Genomic DNA, 27,425 nt, shown 5'->3' on the forward strand with positions numbered 1-27,425 from the left:
GCCTAATGGAGGAGCTTATGCCTTTAAACTCCAGTTTTGTCCCTTGTTCTTAGCTGTCTGCCTGCTGAATTATTAGGTTACTTCTAAGGGGCTGATGAATAAGGAATGAATATCATGTGAAGGCGGTTTTAGTACACACATTTCACGGTGATGATCACTTTTTTGAAGATTTTGTTCAGACTCCTGCTCTGAAAACTTTAAAGAAATAAGAATAGCGATAGGTCCCTCTTTTAACGAAACAACGCGGATAATCTATCAAATCATTTGTAGCCTACATCTCACCGAAGAAACACTTTTTATTTTATTATTTTCGTACACTCAGACGTTAGACTGGAAGTTAAACTCGAGTCTTTTCGATGTCCAGATTAAGGGCAGGAGAATTCGTCGCTGGTCAATGTTTAACGGCTTAATAGGATTTCCACTCGCCGCAGTTTATGGGCCATTTGAGAGCTGGCTTTCGGCTCATAGCTGTTAGGAGAAATCTGAGAGGTTTCACCTTGTCTCTCACCAAACCTGCGAATGAATTGATTAAGTAGATAGATAGAAAGATAGATAGGCAAAAAAAAACTTTCAAAAACCAACAACAACAACAACAACAATAATAATAATAATAATAATAATAATAATAATAATAATAGTCATTATAATAATACGTGAATAAATGCACTAAATACAGTTTCACTTTTCTTTTTCCAGTTTGACGGTATCTGGGGTCCTCCTCAGTAATAGACTAATAAATGTTTTCTCCGGGGAAATAGGCCTACTTCTCTGTAAAATGTAATGTATCCGTCTGAAAACTGGAAGTGCAAATTAAGTATAATTTCTCTGCGTTTCGATACGTCTTCATAAAAACTTATTACAGACCTTTTTTGTTTCACAAATAGGCTAATGTAGTACATCAAATAAAATGCTGCCGGTAGAGTCGTGTGCATATGCCTGGATATTCAATAGCTTATATAACCAGACTTCTATCTGTGACTACTTTTGGTGTAATAAATCAAAATCAAAGTGGTGAAATAACGAGTTAGTGTTTGTTTTAAAGCCCAAATATCACCCCTAATGAGCCCATTGGCCATTTGCCACCTTAGAAAACAACTGGTAAAGTTATAAAAACACACAGCTGATCGAATCAGCACTTGGGGTTTGGGTTTAATATAATATAAAGATAATATAATTTGGTGACATGTTGCTTAACTCACTCATACATGGTATAATGTCCAAATGTAACGTCACCCTGCCCCTCGCAATAACTGTTATTCTCTTAGATCCGTTTACAGAGGCCTTCCTATTTAAGCAGAACACAGTGTAAACGGGAAAGTGTAAACGATCGAACAGTAGGCTATGCCTTTTTAATGTAAGATGTTAAAAAGATGATAATTTCTGTATTATCCACCCCTTACATGTTAGTATAAGAAGTGTGATCCGCGAACCATGTCCATATAGGCCTAATATAGCTATCAACTAAAGCATATGGCTATATCGATTTATAGCCTATTTAACTGACCAATAATGAATCTAATTTCACTTCACACGATTTCAGATTTCAGACGACAACTGCCCTACTGTTAGTTCATTCTATCAGTTGTTATTTAATGCGTCTCCTTTGATCTTGGATTAAATCTAGCAATTCATAGATTCAAATGAAAGTTGACGTTCGCACCCGCAATTTGTAATGAAAATCTTCGTCAATGAGCATGGTGTAGCAGTGAGGACAGATCAATTGGACAAAACCTACCCCCTTTGGGTTTCTCTGACCAATTGGCACAGCCACTACGCCATCAACCCCGCCTACTTTAAAGAGGGGACATAACCTTGTATGGCGGGCATGACCTAATAAGGAACAAGCCCGCAACACGGGTATAAACTGTTTATTGTCACTTTCACCAGTTTCTAGAACTATGAATCTCAGACACTCAACGGGTGAAGTCATCCAGGCTGAAAGTTTTCGACTTCTGAGCACAGTCATTTAAAGAGGTGATTCTGTATGAGCTTGTTACGCAGTTTTCGAATGCAAAGGCTTCGCGATTTCATTTTCCGTACTGGACGGATTTTGACCTGCGTTTATCTGCTTCCGTCGGACAAGCAATACGAGAGGAAAAACTCTGCTGTATTTCCATCCAAGTTCTGGTGAATAAAGAGAATATTGTAGTTTGGGTTTCGCAAAGAAAATAAGTGGAAAAGAACAGCTTGGATATCTCAATTTGTACCAATGGCTTAAGAGAACGGATCGAGTTTTTCCATTGCCATATCTGTTTTAAGGCTCCAGCCACATCTATCAATGGACTTGTTTGAAACTGAGAACGTCTTACCTTTGATTCCCGACTTCAGAAAGACTGCGTAACTTGAAGTGGGTTCGCTTCCCTGAATTATTGATTGTTGAGAAGACTTTAAAACCTGTTGTGCCAGTGTTTCTATGGCATGGGAATTTCGACATAAGAAGGGAACGCATTTTATTACATAATGTGTGGTATATGTTAATAAACTGTTAAAGGTACAAGTTTTTTGCTTCAGAAATATAGACACTGGTTACAGTATTTCGGATATCAACGCAGCCTTTTACTTCTGGAAGAAAAGGGAAGCGCCTTTAGTCTGGTTTTCGCAAGACGTCAGAACGGATTTCCATCTCATCTCTGCGCCACGGAGTCGGACTGTCTATCTGTTGTTAATAAAGTGCTGTAGGATAGCATGGCAATGGTAGTAAACCAGTGGCAGGAGAACATTTCAGCAGATCCAGGGTCCCAGCTCCAGATTTGCAACCAGGAGCCAGGCGGGACACCGGGAACACCCTCCGGGTCCACTCCAGGGAATGATGCCCTTTCCGGTGACAAAATACCCAACGTGGACTGTATGGTGTGCGGTGATAAGTCGAGTGGCAAGCATTACGGCCAATTCACCTGCGAAGGTTGCAAGAGTTTTTTCAAGCGTTCAGTGCGTCGGAACCTGAGTTACACCTGCAGAGGAAATCGAGACTGCCCCATCGACCAGCACCATCGGAATCAATGCCAATATTGCCGCTTAAAGAAGTGCCTAAAAGTTGGAATGAGGAGAGAGGGTGAGTTTGGGTTGGAGTGCCTGTCAAGTTGCTGTGCAACAAATCTAAAATTTGAAGTCTATCATACTTAAAAAAAAGAGCTAAAATAGAGGCAGGCTACCAGAAGCTTAGTTATTTAATGCGTGTAGATTCGTGTGATTCATCTACAGGTTGATAATACACGATTGCTGTTACACTCGCGTGGTTGTAAATGATGCCAATGCCGATAAAGAAAAAAAACCTCACTTTGTACAGTGCCAGATGTATCGCAAATACGCAGCCGGTCGGATCTGTTCCAATTCTTGTGCTCCGCATTCATACGACCCCTTTTGTTTTTTCCTTAATTATGCTGTTTGCTCCCCGACACCCTTGCTCGCTGCGAAAGTAGCGCGCTGAGTGTACTGTGTTGTGGGTGATTAAGAACGGGTCAATTAGTGCAAAAGGGGACAGTGAGAATGTGTATACACAACCGAATGTTTCAGCTTTAATCAGGCTGTTAGTACTCAATCACGTCGTGTTCAATCAGGCCGCTTGTGTCTATTTTAACACACAGGCACCGAGTATTTTGTTCGTGTTCAGCGATTATATATTACAGTAATTATCAACAATACTCAGTTTATAAGGTTGTAGGCTACATGGACAGAATACTTTTAAACTATCACATTCTGCAGTCCCTTGTCAGTCTATGTTCCGTCATATAGCCTATAGAATAGTGTGAATGTGTTTAATTGAAGGCCTCTTTTTTGCTATCCAAACTACTGCCGATTGCATCCAGGTTTATCCATGGTTTCTTTATGACCGCGCGTATTCATTAGGCTATGCCTTCATCTTTAATGAGCCGTCTTCTGATGAGGAAATTCACGTCTTCCATAGATGGCGCTAATGATTAGATTAGGACGAATTATATTGTAGGCCTATATTCGACTGCAGCCAATTGGGAATGCATGCCGTATGTTGTCGGGTAATTTAGACCAAGCACACAGGACACCACAAAATATCGAGCTCTATCGAGTCAAAGCGACTGAAATGACAGTTGTACATGGGTTTAGCTATTGCTTCCCACATGCTACGAACGTTTCCGCGCCCAGTCTGATTATGCTCTTCTTGTCAGTGTATAGACAGGGTTTGAATTGATCGGTTATGCATGGAGAACTGGTGTGCGTCTGTACAAAATCTACTATCCACAAGACCACATCATAAAAAACATCAGTGTGCATTTATCCAGTCATGCATTTTATGACTAACATAACCCAAGGAAAACGTCCGAAACACGAATATTGATCTTTAATTTAAATGAACATGACCATGTCCCATAGAAGTAAATTAGATTATTCTCACTCTTGGCGCATTTATAAAAGAGAGTCATGGTAGGCTTCACGTATTGGCTCAGTCATAGGCTAGCCAATGATTTAACCACATTTATTCTACCAGTAGCCTGTATACTTGTGAAATATTTTAATGATACAATCTGACATTCACTCATTTTAATGTGGGCACACATATCAGTTTTATATCGCTATTCTACAGGCTATGTAATATCGACTTGTTGATTATTGCCCATTAAATAGTCTATCATTGCCTAATTGATACTTGATAAAATGTGTTTGCTGCACCATGTTTATTCGGTTTTTACTAAACTTTATTTATTTTTCCCCCCAAAAAATCCAATGGTATTTTACAGCATGAACAATAGGCTACTAATTTGTCTTTACGAACATTTAACATAGGCCGATGTATAATCAGTTGGAAATACATATTCGAAAACAGTTTTCTTGCTATTTGGGTTACTTTTAAAAGCAACTACTCTGGGGCATTTAGTTAATGCTGGTAAAAATATAATCATTTGGTTCTACCAGTGTTAATGCATAATATTCCTTTAAAAAAAACAAGTGGTCGCTTGAAGTAGTATATAGAAAAATATAGCAAAACAACATGGATTATGGGTGAGAATTTCGGTTAGTTTCTTTCCTGTTTCATTAATGGGCTATTTCTGGATTTAATTCCAGTCAGATTTCGTTATATCGTATCCAAAGCAACCACACGATAAACCATTATTTAATTTATGCGCCAACATCCAGCTCATCAGATTTTCGAAGACACAACCAGCTGCATTGTCGATGTAGGAAAAAAACGTACCGAGGGTTGTAAATAACACTGAGCATTTATTTCATATACTGCACAGTTTAAGCATTGCCACCAAAACGAATTTGCTTTCATAAAATGTTTTCTGAAGATAATGTTTTTCATACAGTCGAATACAACTGAAACCACGTCCAAACACCCTGACAAAGTTTCTGTAGATTACAAAAAGTGCATTTGAGTGACTTTTATACAGGTGTCCTCTAAGGCAATGTTTTTATTACCTGTAGACTAACATTTGTCTGGTTATCTGTGAGTTGAGGGAAGCCATTTAAAATAGGAAGGGTGGATCAATGCTGTTGTAATTTTTAAATATATGCTATTTGACAACTTCCCAATGAACAATTAAATAATTCATTGGCTGGAGTTTGGCTGGACAAATGCAAGGACATGGGATTTATGAGTCTTATTTTTAAATTATTGGTATTTATAGCCACTTTCCGTTTTCCCATAAGATGATCAAATGGATCGGGTAAGAATGTTTCATAGCACCTTGAGTGTTATGTTTATTTCAAATACAGGATATAATAATTTCACTTTGACAACAATTTGTAATGTGTTTAGAATAATGTTTTGATCATGAATCCATTTTATTCCTTCATTTGAATACCCCTTTTCATATTATTACACTGTAATTATTCACTGTCAGGTGATTGTATGGGCAGTGAATGTTGGGATTATAGATAAGACATGTTAAAGATAGTGTTGTTGTCTTTTTCTTGTGCCTGAAATATTTAGTCTATTTATTTTTATATAATGCTCAACAGGAAACTGATTGACAATTTCTTGTTCAAACAAGTAAATACAAGAAGTATCTTATGGCTTAATCTGATTGGAGAACACTAACATGGTGTCTTCTTGAGTTACCTATATTTTGAACTAAGAAAGCCTATCACAAAAAAGTTACTTTGGTATGAGTACTTTCTTGTTCAAAGCTGCCTGGACTGGAAGTATTGTGAAGGTGAAGATTGCAAAGGACTGCACAAATCATTGGATAAGCATGACTTTTAGCACAATGTTTCATACTCCAGTCTTTATTTACATAATACTTTCCAACAGCACATGCCTTCTGGAACATTCCTACAACATGTTATAAGCAGGAGGAATTCACTTGCTGGTTTTAATTTTCCTAAATGGTAAATGGTAAATGGTTGGAATTTATATAGCACCTTTATCCAAAGCACTGTACAATTTATGCATTCACCCATTCATACACAAACTCACACACCAACGGCGATTGGATGCCATGCATGGCTTCCTGTTGTATTTTAAATGATTCAGGAATCCAGTAGCCAGAATGAACAATGAACTAAATGAATATATGGTTTCCAGGAAATTGGTATAATGTTGGCCACAAAGCACTATGATATTATTGTTAAGGTTCTAGATTAAGGATTTGAGAATTATCGTATCAAACAACAGACTGAACATACTTTGATGATATCTCTGCCTTATATTTTTATTGATTTGGCTCTGTGTAATTTAAGAATTTACATGTGGGTAAAGTGCACATAGTATAATCATGATGTTGGTGAGAAATGGGTCCGCAAGTATTTCTGACTAGTCAAGTGTGTTCAGTTGCTTCCTTAGTGTATGTGTAAGAGAGCTTTCAGTGTCTAATCTTGATTATAGGCTTTTGATTGCCTTTTGGCATCTGCTATTGGCATTTGTCAATATGAGGACCACAGTTGTGCTAATGAAAGTCAAGGAAGCCATTACGAGGCTAAGAAATAAGAAAAAACAGTCAGAGGCGTAGGTCAAACCTTAGGCTTACCAAAACTGTTTGGAAAATCATTACCAAGAAAGAGAGCACTGGTGAGCTCAGTTATCGCAAAGGACCTGGGCCAAGGAAGACCTCTACAGGTGATGACAAAAGAATTGTCACCATAATGGAGAGAAACCTCCAAACAGCTGTCTGACAGATGAGAAACACCCTTCAGGAGGCAGATTTGGATGTGTCAGTGACTGCTGTCTGCAGAAGACTTCCCACACAGAACTACAGAGGCTGTACTGCAAGATGCAAGCCATTAGTCAGCTGCAAAAACAGGATATCCAGGTTGCAACTTGCAAGAAGTACCTTAAAGACCCTGAAAAGTTCTTGAAAAAGCTCCAGTGGACAGATGTGACAAAGATTTGGTTGTATCAGCTACTGTCTGCTCATTTTCATGGAAATGCCTCCAAACTAATTGGATGGTGCATCGTCTGGTAAGAAGACAATGGACTTCATGCAAGAACTACTCCTACAAGCAGATTTGTTCTTAAATTGCTTAAATGTCTTAAAACAAGTGATTTAAGAGAACTTCGCACATTCAACAAATTTGATCTTATTTGGAATTTTTTCTTAGGTATGAACAATATTTACAAGTGGTCCCGACCTGTAGTTCGAGTCGTGTAAACAAGAGCCTTGCAGTGCATGTCAACGCAGCTCACCTGGCACACAGAACTGAGATTACATTTTAAACTAGGCGTTGCAGATCAAATACAAGATTCAGCAACTGCATTGCAAATGTTTTCAGAAACATATTTTAGTACACTGTTTAAAAGAAAAAAAAAAAAAGTTTATCAAAGATCTTCCATATTATTGTATTTTGCCCAAAAGGAATGAAATGCAGTCTACCCAATCTGGTATCAGTCATCCCTTGTTCTTTTAATCCATTGGCTGTCTATCTGATGGTTATATTATAACAGGCATCTTCATTTAGGACAACTGCCTGGTGCGTTCTGTTGCACAGTCGTATGAGCCTTTCTCGCGAGAAAAGTGTGAAATAATTATATACACTAAATGAGAACTCTTGTTTGACTTTTCCGTCTCTCCTTATGCTCAATGCCATGGGCTTCTGCATTTCATTTTTACTCTGTGCCACACAGAATGTTTTTAAAACCTGCTCTGTAATGATGAAAAAATAGCAGTGTCAATACTGAATCATTTGTAGTCCAGAGAACATTTCAAAATTACAAAACCATTTAGTGTGGTTGTGGAACAAGTTTAATGTAGGAAAATGTCATGGAATTTATTATTATTTATTTTAGTGAACTCATTTTCAGTGAATTTTCAGGCTGTTCCTTCAAGGGGTTTTGGGTGCTCCAGGTATTTCAAGCCATATTAGTATCTGAGATGCAGACTGTATCCTGTCTGATAACTCCATTTTAACATAGTATTGATGATGTGATATGACAGATATTTTAAAAATGTTATTATGTGAAAATGCTTAAAATAAAATTATATGTCTGCAATCTAAGCTGCAATGTGTACTGATATTTCAGGTATGAATGCAGCTTACTTTATATATCATTTCTATCCCTGATTCCCGCCTTAGCTGCTATAAACAATTGCAGTTTTATTTTATTCCTTGTCCTTCGGTTTAAAGATAATACCTGTACAGATCTTTCTCCAAGTGGCTCCCCTTAGTATTGTTTACATCAACATGTTTTAGCATTTGGGGGGTTGGGTAGTTACTGGCAGGAAATAAATTGGGTACAACAGCAGAATAACACTGACTGTTACACAATGATTATACACATACACACACACACACACACACACAATGGGCTGTACATTTCACTTGCCAGGGGGATCCTAAAAAGCTCCTTGTAGGAATCTTTCATAATGCTGTGCGCCTGCTAGCCTGCTGTGTCTGCCACATTTACAGGCAAAAGGGGCTTGCTAACTGGCTCTGGTCATGCGCACTGTGATAGCCAGTTCCTCCTGGCTCAAACCTGGCTCACATGGACCGGTATGGTGTGTGAAATGTAGGTCAGCGGAAATCAAACATTAATAATGGGGTGGATTGTGGAAAAGAACAACTGCAACAGTGAAACATGATGTTAGTGGAAACATTACCACACTGCTGACAGCAGAACCTTTATTGACTAACTTGCTGTTAGGCAATCAGAAGGGTTGGTGTTTACACTCCTGTTTTCTTGCATACTGTGTTTGAAAATAGAGATATGACATGTTACTCCCTACAAAAACAGAACTTAATTAGTTAAATAAAAATAGGTCAACAGCATATACTGCAGCCAGACTTTAGGATTTCATACCCTCATTCCGCTGTATTGAATTCAAATGACATGAAATGATTTTCAGACAGGTTCAAGGTGAGATGCTCTGGGGGGAGGGGTATGAATTTGGATTGTTCCGGTTTAAATAGCGATGGCCTTGCTTTTCACGTAGTCAGTGTCCTCCCCCTTTTTTGTGCTAGTGCCATCTTGAAAGTGTTCCCACGTGAAAAATGCAAGGGGGCTTCACCGCCCTTTTGTGTACCAATTTTAAGGTCCTTGTTCATTTGGACTCTCCCTGCCTCAAATGACAGATGGAATCAGAAACTAGACTAACATCTACTGTAGAACCATGTCACCAGTCTGGGTTTCACTGCAGGCCAAATTTCAGTTATTAATTTATCTTTGAATCATGAAAGCTGCTGTGACCCAGTGAATATTAAAACAGGCGACCTCATGCAAAGCTCCCATTTTCCTTCTTTGTCCAAGAGGAAGCGACAGAGAGTTCACACTGTTAAACGCTGATAAAAAAATGCTGGGCTCATGCCACAATCTTACCCGTAGCTTCATGCTTTGTGGGTTTGGGTCAATTAGAGAGGCTATGGGGTCCAGATGTAGCGTGTGAAGCAGAGGGGCGGGCAGGGGGGCTGCCTTTGTTCATTTTTTTTCATTGGGATGCACTCTCTCTCCCACACTGAAGACTGCGTCTGTGAGAGGCTCTGAGAATGCACTTTGCTCCTAAGACTGAAACTTTGGCATCTCTCAGTTTCTGTCAAGGGAGATGGGAGATATATTGTTAGTGGGAGGGTATTTTGTCACTTGCTGACACAAGATAAGTTCTTGCTTGAATAACACACAAGTATAGTTGGTGCATGCCTATACGACACCCTCACTGAGGTGACCCGTATATAGTCCCTGGAGTAATTTTAGTGTGGTTTTAAAAATGTACAGAAATAAAAAATGACAAATTTACTGTGAGCTCAAGGCATTAATGGTCCCATTTCTAAATCTCCACTCTATCCTCCTCCTCTGCTCTGTCTCTTCAAATCAAGTGCCATCAGGTCTTATTTTCCTCTTCCCCGCTTCCCAAGTGCGAGCAGCTGGTTGTGGTCCATCCCTCAGATATCTCCTACAGAGATTTCTGCCCTGAGTTTGGGTCTTGCTGCTGTTGACTGAGGAGAGCAGCCAGATTGTTGAACCCATCCAATTTCATCATTTTATCTAGTTTTTCTCTTTCTTGTTTTATTCAGTTTCTGTCTTTTCCATTCTCACACATTCCCTGTCTCCCTCACTCACTGTTTGCCTCCACCATCCTCACTCTGCACGTCTTTTTTCCTTTCTCCTTTACTCTTTCACTTTCTACCATCTATAGCAGATGTGTCATTGTTCTTGAACAATATGGTGGTGCATTTAAATGTGTGGGGAAAACGTCACACAGGCAGCAAGTGGTTACAAACAGTAATATGCAGCCTTGTCCAAGAGTGAAATGGACAAAATAGGTGACTTTTAGGCCATTTAAAGACAAAATAGTTAATATTCTGCATTATACAATTCTGATGTTAATGCGGTGTAGAAAAAAAATTATTACTGCAGAAATAAAAAATAAGTGAAAAAATCAAAACAGGAGTATTTTTTCCCTGCTTAAAAGCCATTTTAAGTGTTTACATATGGTGTAACTAACAGTTTATGATTATTTTATCACACTGAGATAAAGTATTCATTGCCTTTTTCACACTCTAGCAAAGTGCTCGTCATGCTTGAGTGCCCAATGTCTAAGGCAGCTGTCTGGAATGTTTCAGCATTCAAGGTGCTTGAAATTGTGAAAAGATGAAATGCTTTTTAATACATGGAATGCCTTAATTTTATATGATGTGATCTCCTTCATGAAATTTACTGAGGGAAATCGTCAGGAAAGTGCATGTCATGCACTAATTCTTGTAAATAAATACTTTTTATGATGATTACCATTATTTATTAAAGATATTTTTGCAATGTTTTCCCTTCAATTCAACATTCAATGTAAATTTGTCTTTGAATATATGCCAACCTATCTCTTTGTCTTGTGCATTTATAATTCACGTAATTGGCTACAAGACCTATCTTGTGTAATGAGTGAAATAAATATCTTGAACTCATGCTTAAATTCACTACTTAGAGTCAAGAACCAAACTCACTAGTTGATTGGTTGGAAATTTGGTTGATTTGGTTACGCCTGCAGCATATCAACAATGAAATACACTTTACATTTAAAAACATCAGTCTGTAGATTTAAACTCTGCTCCACAGGAGACTGCAAGAAATGTGTCAACAATTCAGTACAAAGCTTAGTACAGTGCTTACTCAGCACATAGACATAAACAGTGCCCTTTTATGAAACCGCCGGGACAATTTATTACCAGCTCTTCTAAAACCAATTAAACATGAAGAATCATCTGTTTACTGGGGATTATAAGTCAGGGAAAGCTGTCAAAAATGTTTTCAGGTTGGCTAAACAGGTGTTTTCCAGATGAGGTTGGATGCATTGGTGAGGAGATTGGCCTCTGTGCCCCCTTACTTGTGGTCTTTAGGCATTTGAAAAGATGAGGTGTAAAAACCATGCCATCATCTTCACGGGCCATTGCTCATTGTTCATTGATGCCCCATTGTTCAGGCGTAGAGCTTCACAGATGGAGATTGAGCACACAGTTCACTTGGTGCTATACTTAAACTTATCTCGAACACATTGTGTTTGAATTCCTCCCATTGTCATGATCTATCAACGCTGAAGGCCTGGTACTGTATGTTATGTTTATTCCATGCATGTACCAGGATTCGCCCTCTGCACAAGTACCAATGGGTTACAAATCATTGGATTGCAGATATCTGACTTTATCTTGTTTCTGCTTTGCAAAAGCCATGAATTATCTACAGTATATTCCTATTTTTATTGAATAACAGCCTCTGAAACTATGATTAGAAAACATTTAATCTCAAACTCTTTGCCACTTGGCAATAGTAACCTAACACAACTGGACATTGCAACATATGCATTTTTTTAGAAGCACAGTACAATACTAATAAAATAATGAGTGTTATATACAGTTATTAATAATCTTTTTTAGATCTATACTAAGCCAAAACTATGACTTGCATGTATCCTGAAATAAAGCAAAGGCACCACTCAACAAACGTAGCTGTCACACACAATGCTCAAAATATTCTCTCAATCTGGTCTGCAGTTTGTACCTGTCTGAAGTTATTCAGTAACACTTTTAAAAGGCACTGAGATGTTTCTTTCACCAGGTCTGTGCCATCACTAATAGCACTGACAAAATAATGTTTCGGATAAGAAATTGTTCTATTAGATTCCTGATAGCCAATGTTTTACAGAAGGTTTTTTTATGTTCAGTGCCTACCTGTCCATGGATAGGAAAGTGATTATCACATAGTCTATAATTAGTCCTTTCTCTTCCAGTGCTTATCATTTTGTTTTTGTTTCTGTCCTCTTTTTCAGCTGTCCAGCGAGGACGCATGTCCAACTCCCAGTCCAGCCCTGGACAGTACCTGACCAATGGCAGTGAGGCGTACAACGGGCAGCCCTATCTGTCGGGCTTCATCTCTCTGCTGCTGCGGGCAGAGCCATACCCAACCTCCCGCTACGGCGCCCAGTGCATGCAGTCCAACAACCTGATGGGCATCGAGAACATCTGCGAGCTGGCCGCCCGCCTGCTCTTCAGCGCCGTGGAGTGGGCCAAGAACATCCCCTTCTTCCCCGACCTGCAGCTCATGGACCAGGTGAGATCTGCTGGAATGGATCAATCATCAATGGTCAATGCTGTCTGACCCAACAGTCCCTGTGCTCTCACTCATTGTCGAAATGCGTATGACTTAGCCTGTTATATTTGAATCACCTGAGGATTTCTCGAGTCTGTTCTAATTACAGAATTACTGAATTGTTTACAATGTGTGACTCTCACTAAGCAGACCATATGCACAAGTTCACCAAATATAGTGCAATAATTTCTTCCAATCCAATTGCTTATGAGAGAACATCTGCATCAGGCAGACTGGGATGGATATGTTCCTCGCTTATGAGCGTGGTATGCACACTTTTCTGACATACTGTCCAATTCCCTGTCCCTAGGTGGCGCTGTTGCGCATGTCGTGGAGCGAGCTGTTTGTGCTGAATGCTGCCCAGTGCTCTATGCCCCTGCATGTGGCTCCCCTGCTGGCCGCTGCCGGCCTGCATGCCTCGCCCATGTCCGCCGAGCGCGTGGTGGCCTTCATGGACCACATCCGAGTCTTCCAGGAGCAGGTGGAGAAGCTCAAGGCCCTGCAGGTGGACACGGCCGAGTACTCCTGCCTCAAGTCCATCGTGCTCTTCACTTCTGGTTAGTGTTAGCGCCCGACTGGGGCTGCCCCAGGGCCCTTTCTGTTGAAGCTGTCAATCACAGCTTTCACCCACTGTCCACCCAGAGCTTGGGGTGGCAAGGAACAAACAAAATGGCTCCCTTTTGCTCAAATCACTACAGCACTAAATGCAAGCTTCCCATGCTAACAATAAACATAAATACATGCACATAATGTGCAGCAAGCCATAAAAACACAAAACCATGACTTATTTATTCATGTTGTAATCCATTTATGCAGGGGTATTTAAATTGGAGCAGTGCTTAGGGGATTCTGGAGCTCTATGCAGTTCACCAAACGATTCTCCAGCAGTAAGTGCTGGTGATCATTACAATAGGGAAGATCAGTCCTGCTTGTGGTCCACTTGTATAATAAAATAAAATCTGGGTTCAGAGGTGTCTTGCACACTGGTTTTTATTTTCAGGAACTCGCCCGCTTCCTGGTCTCTCACCTTAGCCTGTCAGAAACAGTTTCCTGGGACCTTTCTCAGATTCACACTATTTCCAATTGGATGGCTGAACACTTCTCTCCACATTTTTTCATCACTGGCTTCTCTGTGGTCCCATCCATTATTGAAACCAACCAGGCGGCCCCCACCCCTGCCCCCCCAGCTGAATAATGCATGCTGAGGAACAGGGAGAGGGATTCTCCACCGCCTGGCCATGACCTACATAACCCCTGTAGCCGGGGGCAGAATTTATCCAATCTACCCGCTTGTCTCAGGCAGCCCCACCCCCCTGCCGGGACTTACAGATGGGGGATATTTGGGACAGGCAACCAATGCCTCTTTACTCAGCCCAAAGTTCCTGGTGCTTCATATTGTTCCCAAAAGCTGTGCATATGAGCTTCCTGATCTTACCTAAGCTCCGTCATGTTGTGTTTCCTAAGCATGTGCCAGCCAGTGGGATACAGACAGAATGTGCTGAGGACAAGATAAAGGCACCTCTGGCATACAAAGAAAGACAAACTAAGATGGTTCTGTCATCAACATCATTCAGTTTTCCAAAGCCTCATTTGGCCAAATTGTGACCTGCTTTTGAAGATGCAACACCAATGCAATTACCACAGTGATCGTTCTCAGTCACTATCGATGCTGAGAAATGTTTGGCCTGTGTAACGTACACATTTTTGAAGCTCCAAGAAAAAGAAAACAGGTTTAATACAAGAGTATACCCAACATTATAAATACCACTAATACATTTTTCTGCTGGTTGACAAACAAACAAATTAATAATAATAATAATTAATAATAATTCATTGGCACAACCAATAAAACTATCTTCCAGAGATTTTAAAAAAGGAATCTCAAACCTTCCTAACACCATAAATACAGCATGTTGTGAAATAAATGACACATTTCTGAAGATAAGCTACAGATAAGATGTGTCCTTTAAAATAACTAATAGCTGAAAAATAAAACTACTAGGTCATTTGGACAAGAATCAAGATGATAAAAAAAATCCTGATATGTTGCACTGATGGCTGAAAGACTACGTATCCTCATACTGGAGATATTTCTCTTAAATGTGGAGTGGTGATGTAACATTGGGGCCTATCTGAAACTTTAGATCAGGACAGTTTCTTTTATATCTGTATCTTGTCTCTCACTGTGGGGGCATTAAACATGCTGCTGCTCAACTGTGCAAAACTGAGGCTTTTCCTGACCAATTTCTGTCTGTACTCCTGCCCCTCAGATGCAATGGGTCTGTCAGATGTGGCCCACGTGGAGAGCATCCAGGAGAAGTCCCAGTGTGCCCTGGAGGAGTACGTGCGTAACCAGTACCCCGGCCAGCCCAACCGCTTCGGCCGCCTGCTGCTCCGGCTGCCTTCCCTGCGCATCGTCTCCTCTCCCGTCATCGAGCAGCTCTTCTTCGTTCGGCTGGTGGGGAAGACGCCCATCGAGACCCTGCTGCGCGACATGTTGCTCTCCGGCTCCAGCTACAACTGGCCCTACATGCCCGTCCAGAGGGAGCGGCCGCTTCCCCTCCACTACAACGAGAATGGGCCCTGACCGTGGCCCTGACCGTGGCCCCCGAACATACTCCACATCAGTGCTTGTTTCAAATAATGCCCCTGACCAAATGCTCTGATGTGCTCAATGGATCAGACGCACACAATCCAGCACACAAATGTAAGTACAGTTGGATTCAGTGGAGACTGACACAGCAAAAGGACATGTGCTGATGTGGCTCTATCAAGAGCAAGCTATTTCAGCATTTCAGGAACCTGTTACTGATAGCAGGTTACACAGCAATATCTCCAGATCAATAAAAAGAAACTTGATTTGGCAACAGACCTACTTGGCTGAGAAAGCCAAATCTTTATCTCTCTGAAGCCATCATCTGAAGGTTTTAATAATTAAGAATTTAAAGCCACAACAAACCTCCAGCAAGCCAATGCCAAATATGCCAGGACAATCATAAAACTTTGAAGGCATTTAAGGTTCACTACCAGCTACCAGTGAATGGAAGTTCAGCAGAATGGTTTGGGTAGGCAGGGTGTTGGACAGATATACCATCCAGGATCTATTGAACATACATTGCCAAAGCAGAGGCATTCTGTAGGTTTTATTTGCAAGGAGTGGGACTTCTGTGGAAAGAGACAAAACAATACAAACATGTTATAAAGGTCTTGTGCCACTCATTTGATAACAACTCAGATATATCAAGGCTTCAGTCTTTGTGGGACATGGTAATAAAGGTATTACTGGGAACAAGGAACCAAAACGTTAGAACACTGCAGGGACAGAATGGGCAGAAAGGTGTGCCACTCTTGGTGCAATGAATAACAAACTATCTTTCACTCCACAGACATAAATCATGTCATACACCGACACTGCTATCTTCTAATCTGTAAAACTCTGTGAAAATTTACAGGCAACTTATAGGTAGCAAGGACCTATTGTAGTGTAGACACTATTTTTGTGTTATCCTCAATAAGATAAACAATACAATACAGCTCAAATCATTTGAACTACTGTCTAATGCTGTGAAATTGCACTACAGCATCAGAAGTACAGAACATTTGGAATTTGTAAGCCATTGGGACAGTGGACACAAGGACCCATCTGTCTTGGGATTGTTTGTAGTTAAAATAATTTCTATGAGAGTTTGTTTTGTTTCTCTATTTCTTGTTTTTTGTTGGGAAGGCGGTCTGGATCCATTGGATTAAAATAAAATTTGCAGTTAAAAAATATCCACCCATGCTTGTGATAATTTAGCCAAAACAAGTCTACTAGCTCTCATAACCTCTCAGTAAACCTCTTTTTGCAGCCTGGCTTTCTAACATTCTTTACAGAGTGTGGTAACATAAAGTGTATAACCTTCAGTTGGCAAACAAACCCCAGAGTCACAAAAGTGTTCCAAAGGGCAGGTGTTCTGTGTGGAAATGTTGATATGCAATACCCTGTAACCTTGTGGCCTTGTTTCCTTGAGTTGCGTGTCAAGTCTGAGAGTGACTTACACCCTCATTCCAGAGCTGTCACTCCTGACTCAACACTATGACCTTACTACCCCAATCCTCCAGTCTCCTTGAATATAAAGCACATGTGCCCTGAGTGTGTGTGTCTGTGCTTGTGTGTGTGCATGTGTGTGTGTGTGTGTGTGTGTGTGTGTGTGTGTGTGTGTGTGTGTGCGCGCGCGCGCACATGTGTGTGCTTGGGTGTGTGTGCGTGTGTGCATGTGTTGTGTGTGTTTGTGATAATACTGAAATTAAATGTATGTTATATTAATACTGTACTTGAATTACATGATTGTGTTTTGCAATACGGGGCAAATACACTTATCATATGTTACATTTATTTAAAGATACTCTCATCTGCACCAATTACTTATATGTATATTAACATAAAAGACTATGGACATTATTATGAGGATAGGCACTTAATTTAATCTATGGCAATATCTTTTTTATCTCGGCTAGACCACAGGCTGAAATGACAAATACAATCAACAAACTGATAAATCACGTGAGGCTCACATAATGGGCAATGACCCACCCAGGTCCTACATACCACCAGGAAATAATTGAATGTTTCTCCTGGAAGACTGAGGTTCAGTTACATGCATTGAACCGAAACACTGCTACTTTTTGCTCAGACACAAACTATCTTAAAGGCTGCCACACAAAGCAATGCAGGTCTGTGAGGCAAAAAATGACAGTAAGATTCAGGTCCTGAAATGTATACAGAAGGGCTTGAGTAAACAGACAGTGAGCTGGAGTGTTCATAGGAGGCTCTGCTACAGTACAGCTGCTGGCTGGCTGCCTGTCCCCAGGGGATCAGCCGGCGGACAAGGTCCAAATCAATAGGCGAGATGTCAAATTGAATTAAGGTCATTGTTTGTCCCTGAGAGCGACCGCTCGCTGGTCCTCCATCAAAACACAGGCGGGGATGCACCATGTTGTCTTATTTGCTGTGTCTTTATTGCCTGAGACTGTCATCTGTGACTGTGCTGGGGGTCCAGTATTGCACTCTCTTTAATACTGAAGGGGGTCAAGTTTTCACACGGCAGCCTGAGCACATATTGAATGATGTAGAAAGAACACGGTGTTCTTAAGCCTATTGAGATTCCTATGATCGATACGGATACAGCAAGACATAGGATAAGAAGATACAGTATGTCTTTGACAGTCCTGTGTGAAAATTCTTGGAGATTAGCTGTTTCTGATATATTCTGGCACCAACAATCATTCCACTGGTAAAGTCACTGATGTTTGGTCTGAACAAAAACTGAACCTCTTGACCATATCTGCTTGCTTTTATGCATTGAGTTGCTGCCACATTATTGGCTGATAATGTGGCATTAGCAAGCTGGTGTACAGGTCTGCTTAAAGTGATCACTGTGTGTGTGTGTATGTTTGTGTGTGCATATACTGTATATATGCAGTGGGGTCCAAATGTCTTGAGACAACTAGTGAAAATGCTTCTATTTTGCATGTCATTGCAAATGATAACAATGATCCTCCTAACAATTTGAGTGAAATCTTGAATTTCTTTGGAAAATGTATATGAATTTTAAATGTTACTATTTACTATTCTGGTGACCCATGTTATCCCAGTATTATTTGACAATGTTCCAAAGAGCATCTTATGATGTTACTGAATGCTTGGCTTTTGGCAGTCTTGAAGAGCCCCAATTCAATGGGCTGAGGTCAGGTGATTGTGAATTGTGTAACACTCCTTGCTATTTGGTCTTTGAGTAGTTCATGCAAAGCATTGGAGTGAATTCAATGTGTTTAAAAAAATGCAAAATTCTAACACTTTCTGTTTATTTCCAGGATTACATGAAAACAAATCCCAGAATTTCAATGTGGTCTCAGACTTTTGGATCCCTCTGTGTACTATATATATATATATATATATATATATATATATATATATATATATATATATATATATATATATATATAATGCTGCAATCATGCTGGAAACTATCTTCTCTTCTCATCCTGTTCTTCCTCAAATCTCATCACAAATGCACTTAATTGACCCTCTCTCACAGAAATTGCCAGAAGCTGGAGAAAACCATCCCAGTCATGGAAGCGCAGCCCCAAAATGGCATCGCCTCCTGCAAAATAACACGCCTCCAGTATTCCCCCATAAATCCTTAATGAGGAGCTGACTCCGATATATGGCAACACCATCAATATTAATGTGGGAGAAAGTTCTTCCAAAGCCGGTTAAGCCACAGAGCATCAATATTGATGGGGTTGCACTGCAGACCTGCTGCTTGGGTGATGGTGATTACAGCGAAGCATGGGTTTCAGGTCTGCCAGCTCTACCGATGGGGACAGAAGCAAACTCATTATGACATCTCCATCCTCCATCTATGTCCTAATCTATATGCCCAGTCCAGGCCTGAGGTCTGTCTCCCTACTAAGATATTATGTCTGAGAAAATTGACAGCAATTGGCTTTCCATATATTTTTGAAGGCAAAAAATAAGGAAATAGGGCATAGAAATTGTGATTTTCAAGATTTTCCCCAGTTTTTTTACTGCGACTCTCTTGAGACTGTAGATTAGAGTACTTACTTGCAGCAAAGCGTTATATTTACACAGTCAAGGGGGGAGCCAATATCTATTCTATATTTTTTTTGTTTGGTACTGTTTGGTTACCTCACTGAGCCAGCTGCCGTATAATGTGATAAATACATACCTTTAAGGGCTCTATGAAATGATCTTTCTCTTGTCTGTATCAAAGAGATGCCAGCTCAGTCACTGCTGCTGATTTTTCTGGCACAAACATTTACATTGGCAAAATATTGCTAATTAAATATTTATATTGAACGAGTGAGCCAGTGAAGCTATGAATTGTAACATTCCTTTGGGAATGCATCATGGAGAGCTCCCCCCCCACCCCAGGCCAGTGATAGATTGATCTCTTTAAATACGCTGCATCCACTCTCTGGTAATTGGATCACATTTATCTTAAGAAGGAGCCATTTTTATGTGCCTCTCTTCGAAAGACTTCTAAAGTCCTGTTTCAGATGACTGGAATCTGTATGGAATTTCTGACAATATCCACATAGTTTAGCTATGTAACGCTTTTTCCATTTCCCTCTATGGAGTGTCTTTGTGCAGAATTTTCCTACACCATAGCTGTGGAGCCTGGCTATTTCATCACTATTTCTGAACTAATTGTATCATGCCCTCGCCATAACAGTCTCCTCTGTTGCAGAATAGAAATGATTCTGTTGTAGCTGTTTCTGGGTCAGTGAGCTAAATATTTCAGATGGTTTATTTTTAGGCCAGTTTCCAGTTTGAGAATATTCTCCACTGTACAGTGCTGTGCTACTGGTTGTATTTCTCTCTGTATGTCCATAGGCTCTGTTTGACCTAGTAAGTAGTTTGCGCATTGCTTGTAGGTATCACACCATAACACACAGTCTAGAAGTATATACTCAATGATCACATTATTAGGTAGAACTGTACACCAGCTTGTTAATGCAAATATTTAATCAGCCAGTCATGTGGCAGCAACTAAATGCATAAAAGCATGCAGAAGTGGCCAAGAGGTTCAGGTGTTTTTCAGACCAAATGTCAGATTGGGGAATGTGATCTATGTGACTGTGGAATGATTGTTGTTGCCAGACATTGTGGTTTGAGTATCTCAGAAACTGCTGATCTACTGGGATTTTCACACACAACAGTTTTCAGAGAATGGTGCAAAAAAACAAAAATCCGGTGAGTATTTGTTGGAAGAAACACGTTGTTAATGAGAGAGGTCAGAGAAGGGCCAGACTGGTCGAAGCTGATAGGAAGGTGACAGCAATGCAAATAACCATGCATTACCACAGTGGTATGCAGAAGAGCATCTCTGAACACATAACATATCAAACCTCTAAATGGATCGGTTATAGCAGCAGAAGACTTAATAAGTCTAAAAAAGACATTAATATAGTGATCACTGAGTGTATATGAAAGCAATGGAATGATGGTTGAGGGTGGCTAATGATGTAAATGCTGCTTATAATAGAAAGTATTTAGATTTGATATTTTTAAATATCTGTGTTTTATTATCATGACCTTCGTGTTCAGCATTATAATAATCCTAAAATTACATTGTAGCCCACGTTCACATTAGGCATTCATTTTAAGTGCTTGTTTTTATTGACAACCTTATGGATTATTCTTCATAGTTTTTGACATTGGCGCTCACTGGTGCTTGTGGTAGATTGGCTGTTTCAGATCTAAAGAACATCATATCAAGTACATATGGAGTGCTCATGGTCAGATAATCAACACTGATGCCATTCAACTATAAACAATAGATGGGTGAGCTGACCACAGATTTAGAAAATCTGAATCTATATTTTTTCCCTTTAGGGAATTGTTCCATGATTACCCAGCCATACACAAATGTAATCAATGGAACATACAGCCATTTTCCTATGAGGCAGACAAATGCTCACCAGAATTGAAAGAAAAGCTAAACAGGCTTACATAGGTCCCAAGACACAATCACCATGTTCACTGTATACTACAGCATTACATTACATTATTGGCATTTGGCTGACGCACTTATCCAGAGCGAAATACAGTTGATTAGACTAAGCAGGAGACAATCCTCCCCTGGAGCAATGCAGGGTTAAGGGCCTTGCTCAAGGGCCCAATGGCTGTGCGGGTCTTATGGTGGCTACACCGGGATTAGAACCACTGACCTTGCGTGTCCCAGTCATTTACCTTAACCACTACGCTACAGGCCGCCCTTGATCACAGCCATTATCATCTGCACTGGAGTACAGTAAAATCCATGTATTCATCTTCTAAAGCATAAAGCCTCGTCATTTAGTGAAGCCATAACATTACATTGAACACTGAATTTGAAACTGAAAATTCTTTGCTTCCTGAATATTCCAAGTAAGTACAGCTTTAACAAAATGAATGGCATTATGTAAACTTCTTTCACTGAAAGATTTGTTTGAATTCATACGGCAATCTCCCTTATGTCAAGGGGAATAATTGTTATATGGAATCACAAGCATTTTAAGAGAATTAATTGATCTCTGTTTTATGGAAACTTGCTGCAAAATTATTCAACAGAAATGAATTTGCCAGCTCAGCGGGAGCGGTCCTTTGTCTAGGGTCTGAAAAAACCAAGCTTCTTTGTTTCTCCAGCTGTGAGGCCATTATGGTGTGAGTCACTGTGCTCCTTACTCTCCAAACTGCACCATTATCAGCAAAGTCCACAATCTGGATTTTGAAGCAGGACCATTGAGTCTTTTGTCCGTTTGTTACTGTACATGCACATACAGTGCATGTGTTTAGCACAAATGCTGCACTACACTCGATTTACTGAAGTGTCTAGGATGTTGGCAATGGAGGGTTTCTCAGCATTGCTATGTTCACCCTAGATGTTATGCATTCAACTATTTCCTTGAATAATAATATAATTTTTTCAACAATAAATGATACAGAGAACTTCTCATGTTAAGAGGTATGTATTGCTTAAAATGATTGTTTAAAATTCCTACTGTTAATTGAAAGCCTGTGGCGTCCACATGCCAATATTATCCTGTGATGGTTTCACAACATAAAGTTTTTGGAATATTCAGTCATAACATCTCACGTTATTCCCAGGTGATGCTATGACTGATTTTACATCTCTATATGGGAATCCCAGGCTCAAGGGCAGTCAGAAGTTGGTTGTTGTTTTTGTTGGTTCGATCCCGCCGTGGGTGTGTCGAAGAGTTCCTGAGCAAAACACCTAACCCCCAATTGCTCCTGATGAGCTGGTTGGTGGCTGAGAGGCATCACTTGTACAGCGCCTTGTATAAAGGCACTATATGAATTCAGAACATTTACCACTCATATAAAAATGTTAGAATTGTATTCCATGATCATTTGACCTTAACCGTGGCTTTATGTGTTTACGAAAGAAAAAGTGCAAGAAGTGCAATTTTGAAGATTTGTCATTCTAATGTGTAAATCTTTGATAAAATCATAAAGTGTGGTTTGCTAGAATCACTTGATATATACTTGATTTGCCATCTTGGTGAATATGCAGCACACATTTATATTTGTATCTGTAAATGAATATTTACAGAATATTTGTATTTGCACTCTGAGGTCCATTTGTTTTGATATTCTATTGGAACTGTAGGTATTGACAAAGCAGAGAAGTAGTCACATCACATCATGTATGTGGCAATGATCTGGCAACTGAACTTCAGAAAAGAGGGTCATGCTTTTTAATATAGCACTCAGACCTACTTTAACAAAACTATATATGAACATATACCTTGGTAAAGGTTGTTAAAATATATTATTAATTTATATATGTGATTGTCATATACTGTACAATTATATAAAATATAAAAGAAAATATGACATTTACTGGAAAGGCAAGCACAACATCAAGCTCAGTAACCCTATTATTATTCACTATTTGCATGAATAGTTCTTTCTCAAGGTTTGGATTTGTCTTACTTTCTGAGTGTACGCTTTAAGGAAGTAATATGCCTGCAGTTGGTTAGTTGGGAAAACCCATCATCTGCCACTTATTCTTCCATGATGAGGGATGATGACGGAGATGGTCACATGACTCTATCACTGTCACTGATGGACCTCTCACCTACAACAAACATAGTTAGTCATATGGTGTGACTCTTGCTTCCTTCCTATCTGGTTCTGACTTTAAACTGTGTCATAGTGACATTTCTTTCATCACGTGCCATTATTTATGTCATTATTTATTGTATTGAGTCAGTGTTCCCACTGAATCTGTATCAGTGATCTCTGTGTCAGTGCTCCATCAGTTGCTGTGCTTTTATTTCCCAGGTTACTGGTCTCTGTCACCGTGTCAATGTATCACACTGTTAGTACTCTGTGTGACTGTGTAAAGCTTCCCTTATCAGGCCTAACTCTCACTGTGAAAATGTGTTCCTATATCAGTCAACTGTGCCATCTCAATGCCAGGGCTCCCTGCCTCTTCATTTTTCACAGTATCACTGTTCCCTGTGTCACTGTGTTATATTTATCGCTGTTCGTTATTCTGTCTGAACAGAGCGACGCCAGTCACCTGGCAGATAAAACCCTCTACACACACACACCAGAGGATCAGAGGTCTAGCACATTCTGCCACCTGTGGGCCTATCACATTCTCCTGTCTCATGCCACCACCTGGCTCTGCATGCACTTCTTCTCCAGTGAATGAGAGGTAGGACTGGTGAAGGGCTGCAACACCTGCTCAGATACCTGTATCACTCCAGCTGTGTCCATTGCAGTGATGTTACTGGGAGGTGGTATTTGAAAAGGCAATCCTCCATTGTCCAATTCCTGTAAATGTAAAAGAAAACCTCATAGGTAGATTTCCAGTCTATTTATTTATTTTGGGAATTGGAAAAGGAGATACAACCGAGCTGTTACTAAAAATAACATTAAATTTTCCAAGTATTCACGGTCTGAAGACAATGGTAGTATGATCTGATTGTGTTGCTGACAAAATGGTGAGAAATTATTAAGACAGCTTGTTGTCTTCATATTAGATTATATAACAAATCCATTGTGACGATGTGAATATGGACTGACATGGCACCTACTGTTCCTAGCCCAGGCCCCAATCTTCCCACGTAGCGGGTTCAACTGCTCTCACATACTGCTCATTGCAAAACTAAAAAACCAGTGGGTTTCCTGAGAGCTCTACTGGGCTTTTCTTTGGTAGTGTGGAGAATATGATTCTTTTGACAAAGGTTTTGCAGCACAGAACCCAATAAGACAAGGTTCAGCTTCAAGATTGCAGCCTCTTCTCAGGTTGGCTGTGAATATCACATTCATACTATCAAATGCAAATGTATTAAGAGTTCTGATCTACATACAGAGCTGTATATCCATGTGTATCACATGAATCTCATGTATATATACATTCAGAATGTGCTTCAGATGGAGGGCATTATGTATATTCATCTATTATGGAGAGCAGGATGGAGTGAATGTCTAGTTGAGTGGGGGTAGGACCCCCCTGAAGGAAAGAGAGAAAACAACTCATCAGTATGTAGAATATAGACTGTAATGTGAAAGCATAGAATTTCAATTAATTAATTTTATTTGGATCTTAGCCTGAGCCCAGTATGAATTAATCAGAATTAATCTATACATTTTGCTTCAATATTCATTTTCTATTTTAAAGCCACACTAAGTAATATCAAATATAGAAAATGCACAGAAATGTGGTATTTCATACTTGGGCACAGCCTAGGGATCTAAATTATTTCCACAAATATATTTAATTTACAGGAGAAAGGCAGATACAATGCATCAAGATGGCTTCTCCTGCAAGGTCATCCTAATGTGCTCGGGTCACACAAAGGAGGGTGGCGTTTTGTAAATAAATCAAGCAGTGACGTTTTGGTGTCTAGCACATTGTCAGACCAGTGCACGGCCAGACATAGGCTTTTTGTCATCCTCTACAGTAATCCCGTTGTCACCCTCTTTCCATACCCTCAGGGTCTTTATTGCCCCATTTCACACAGCACAGATAATGGGACGCTAACAATAATACAGCCTTCACCCAAAATATCCAGATCCCATTGAGAACATCTCTGTGTATACCTCACCCCTGACATTTGGAACTGAATTCCAAAGAGGAACCGAATTCAGACATTTAACACTGCCCTCTCTGTGACCCCTTGGCACATTCTGCGCTACGCCAGTGGATGTCTGCAGAGGGAGGGGTGAGATAGGTTAGTGTGTGTGTGTATGTGTATGTGTGTGCTTGTCTCTGTGAATACTGGTTACATTTGTACTTTGTAGTACATATATAATATGTGTACAGTACATACTTTATGTATAAATATATTATGTATTTATTACATTTTTTTTTAGATTTATTTGTCTTCTGCAGCTGTAACACATCAACTTAAAGGTTTGATGATTGTATATTCGGAGATGCTCTTCTGCCTACCACTGTGGTAACACGTGTTTATTGAGCTTGAACCGGTCTGGTCATTCTCCTCTGACCTCTTTCACCTTCAAGGCGTTTTTGCACCATTTGCGGTAAACTCTGGAGCCTGTTGTGTATGAAAATCCCAGGTGGTCAGTTTCTGAGATAGTCAAACCACCCTGCCTAGTACATCATTCCATGGTCACAGTTACTTAGATCACATTTCTTCCCCATTCTGATGTTTGGTCTGAACAACAACTGAACCTCTTTGCCATGTCTGAATGCTTTTATGCATTGACCTGTCACCACATGATTGGCTGATTAGATATTTGCAGCTGGTGTATAGGTCCACCTAATAAAGTGGTCACTGAGTGTATACATGTACATATAGTGGGGCAGGAAAGGTCGACCTACAGTTCAACAGCGTGCATGTGCATATGTGTGCATGCTCATTTGGCAGATTGTATGTGTATGTATGTGCACATGCGCTTGACTGGGTGTGTATGTGAGTATGTATATGTGTGTGTGCCCCGGCTTGTAGCTCCCAGGGAGATCTGTGACCGACACTCTTCAAGTTGAGGGTTCATCCTCAGTTCACAGTGAGGTTCAATGAGCGGTCAGCAGGCTGGGGTTGCCTGGGATTTCTCTATCTCCCTCGCTGTTTTTCACCAGCGTTAAGCAACCAGGCAGCACTAACCAAGTGATCTATTAAAAACAGGAACTGTGTTATTTTTACTGCTGAAGCATACTGAGCTGCCAAAGTGGGTCTGCAATCCATAATTCCTGGGGAAGAAACTGCCCAGCTGCTTGCACATACTGGAGAGTGTGTTCATCTATATGCATATGGTTGCTGGTGTATTTCATATCAACCCTGTGTTTGTGCATGTGTCTGTTTGAATAACAAAAACATTCCTTATAAATATTTCATGTTGAATCTTTAGAGACTTATATGCTGTATGTATGAATGGTTAATTTCAGAGTAAGCTATATACAGTACGCAACAGTAAACCAATGTGTGTGTGTGTGTGTGTGTGTGTGTGCGTGTGTGTGTGTGCACGCATGTGTGTGTGGGTGTGTGTATGTGACTGTGTTTCATCTGTGTGTGCATGAGAGTTTGATTACAATGCAAGGATGTGAGAGGATGATTGCAATGTCAGCAGCGCAGTCAGGAGTTTAATTGGTCCTTAGTGTCTCACTTTGGCAAGGGACACAGACAGCAAGCTAAATTAGGAACTGACCCAAAGCTGACCTGCTGATTGCCATTAAACTGGTGTTCTCAAATTCGGGATATGTGGGTCAGAGATTAATATAAGGCAGGAGGCGAATAAAACCCCTCATCACAAATCTGACATCAAAATGGGATTATTTTATATGGCCTGTAATTTGTTCCTTTTCGTACTCAAATGACTACTTGAACTTAGTTAGAACTGACAAGGTGGTTTATCTTTTAACCTGACCTTTAATCTAATAAATGAAATGCATGCATT

The 27,425-nt window shown here is 40.1% G+C and overlaps 1 protein-coding gene across 1 annotated transcript; it reads left to right on the forward strand.

Annotated features, from left to right (window-relative positions):
- The first annotated feature begins 1,906 nt into the window (after positions 1–1,906).
- nr2f5 (nuclear receptor subfamily 2, group F, member 5) lies at positions 1,907–16,753 on the forward strand. Its single transcript, XM_061244673.1, has 4 exons — positions 1,907–3,052; positions 12,663–12,943; positions 13,293–13,539; positions 15,253–16,753. The coding sequence occupies exons 1-4, from the start codon at positions 2,686–2,688 to the stop codon at positions 15,567–15,569; spliced, it is 1,212 nt and encodes a 403-aa protein (XP_061100657.1). The 5' UTR covers positions 1,907–2,685; the 3' UTR covers positions 15,570–16,753.
- The last annotated feature ends 10,672 nt before the right edge of the window (positions 16,754–27,425 follow it).

This window comes from Conger conger, chromosome 1 (assembly GCF_963514075.1).
Source record: "Conger conger chromosome 1, fConCon1.1, whole genome shotgun sequence".
NCBI classification, from domain to species: Eukaryota; Metazoa; Chordata; class Actinopteri; order Anguilliformes; family Congridae; genus Conger; species Conger conger.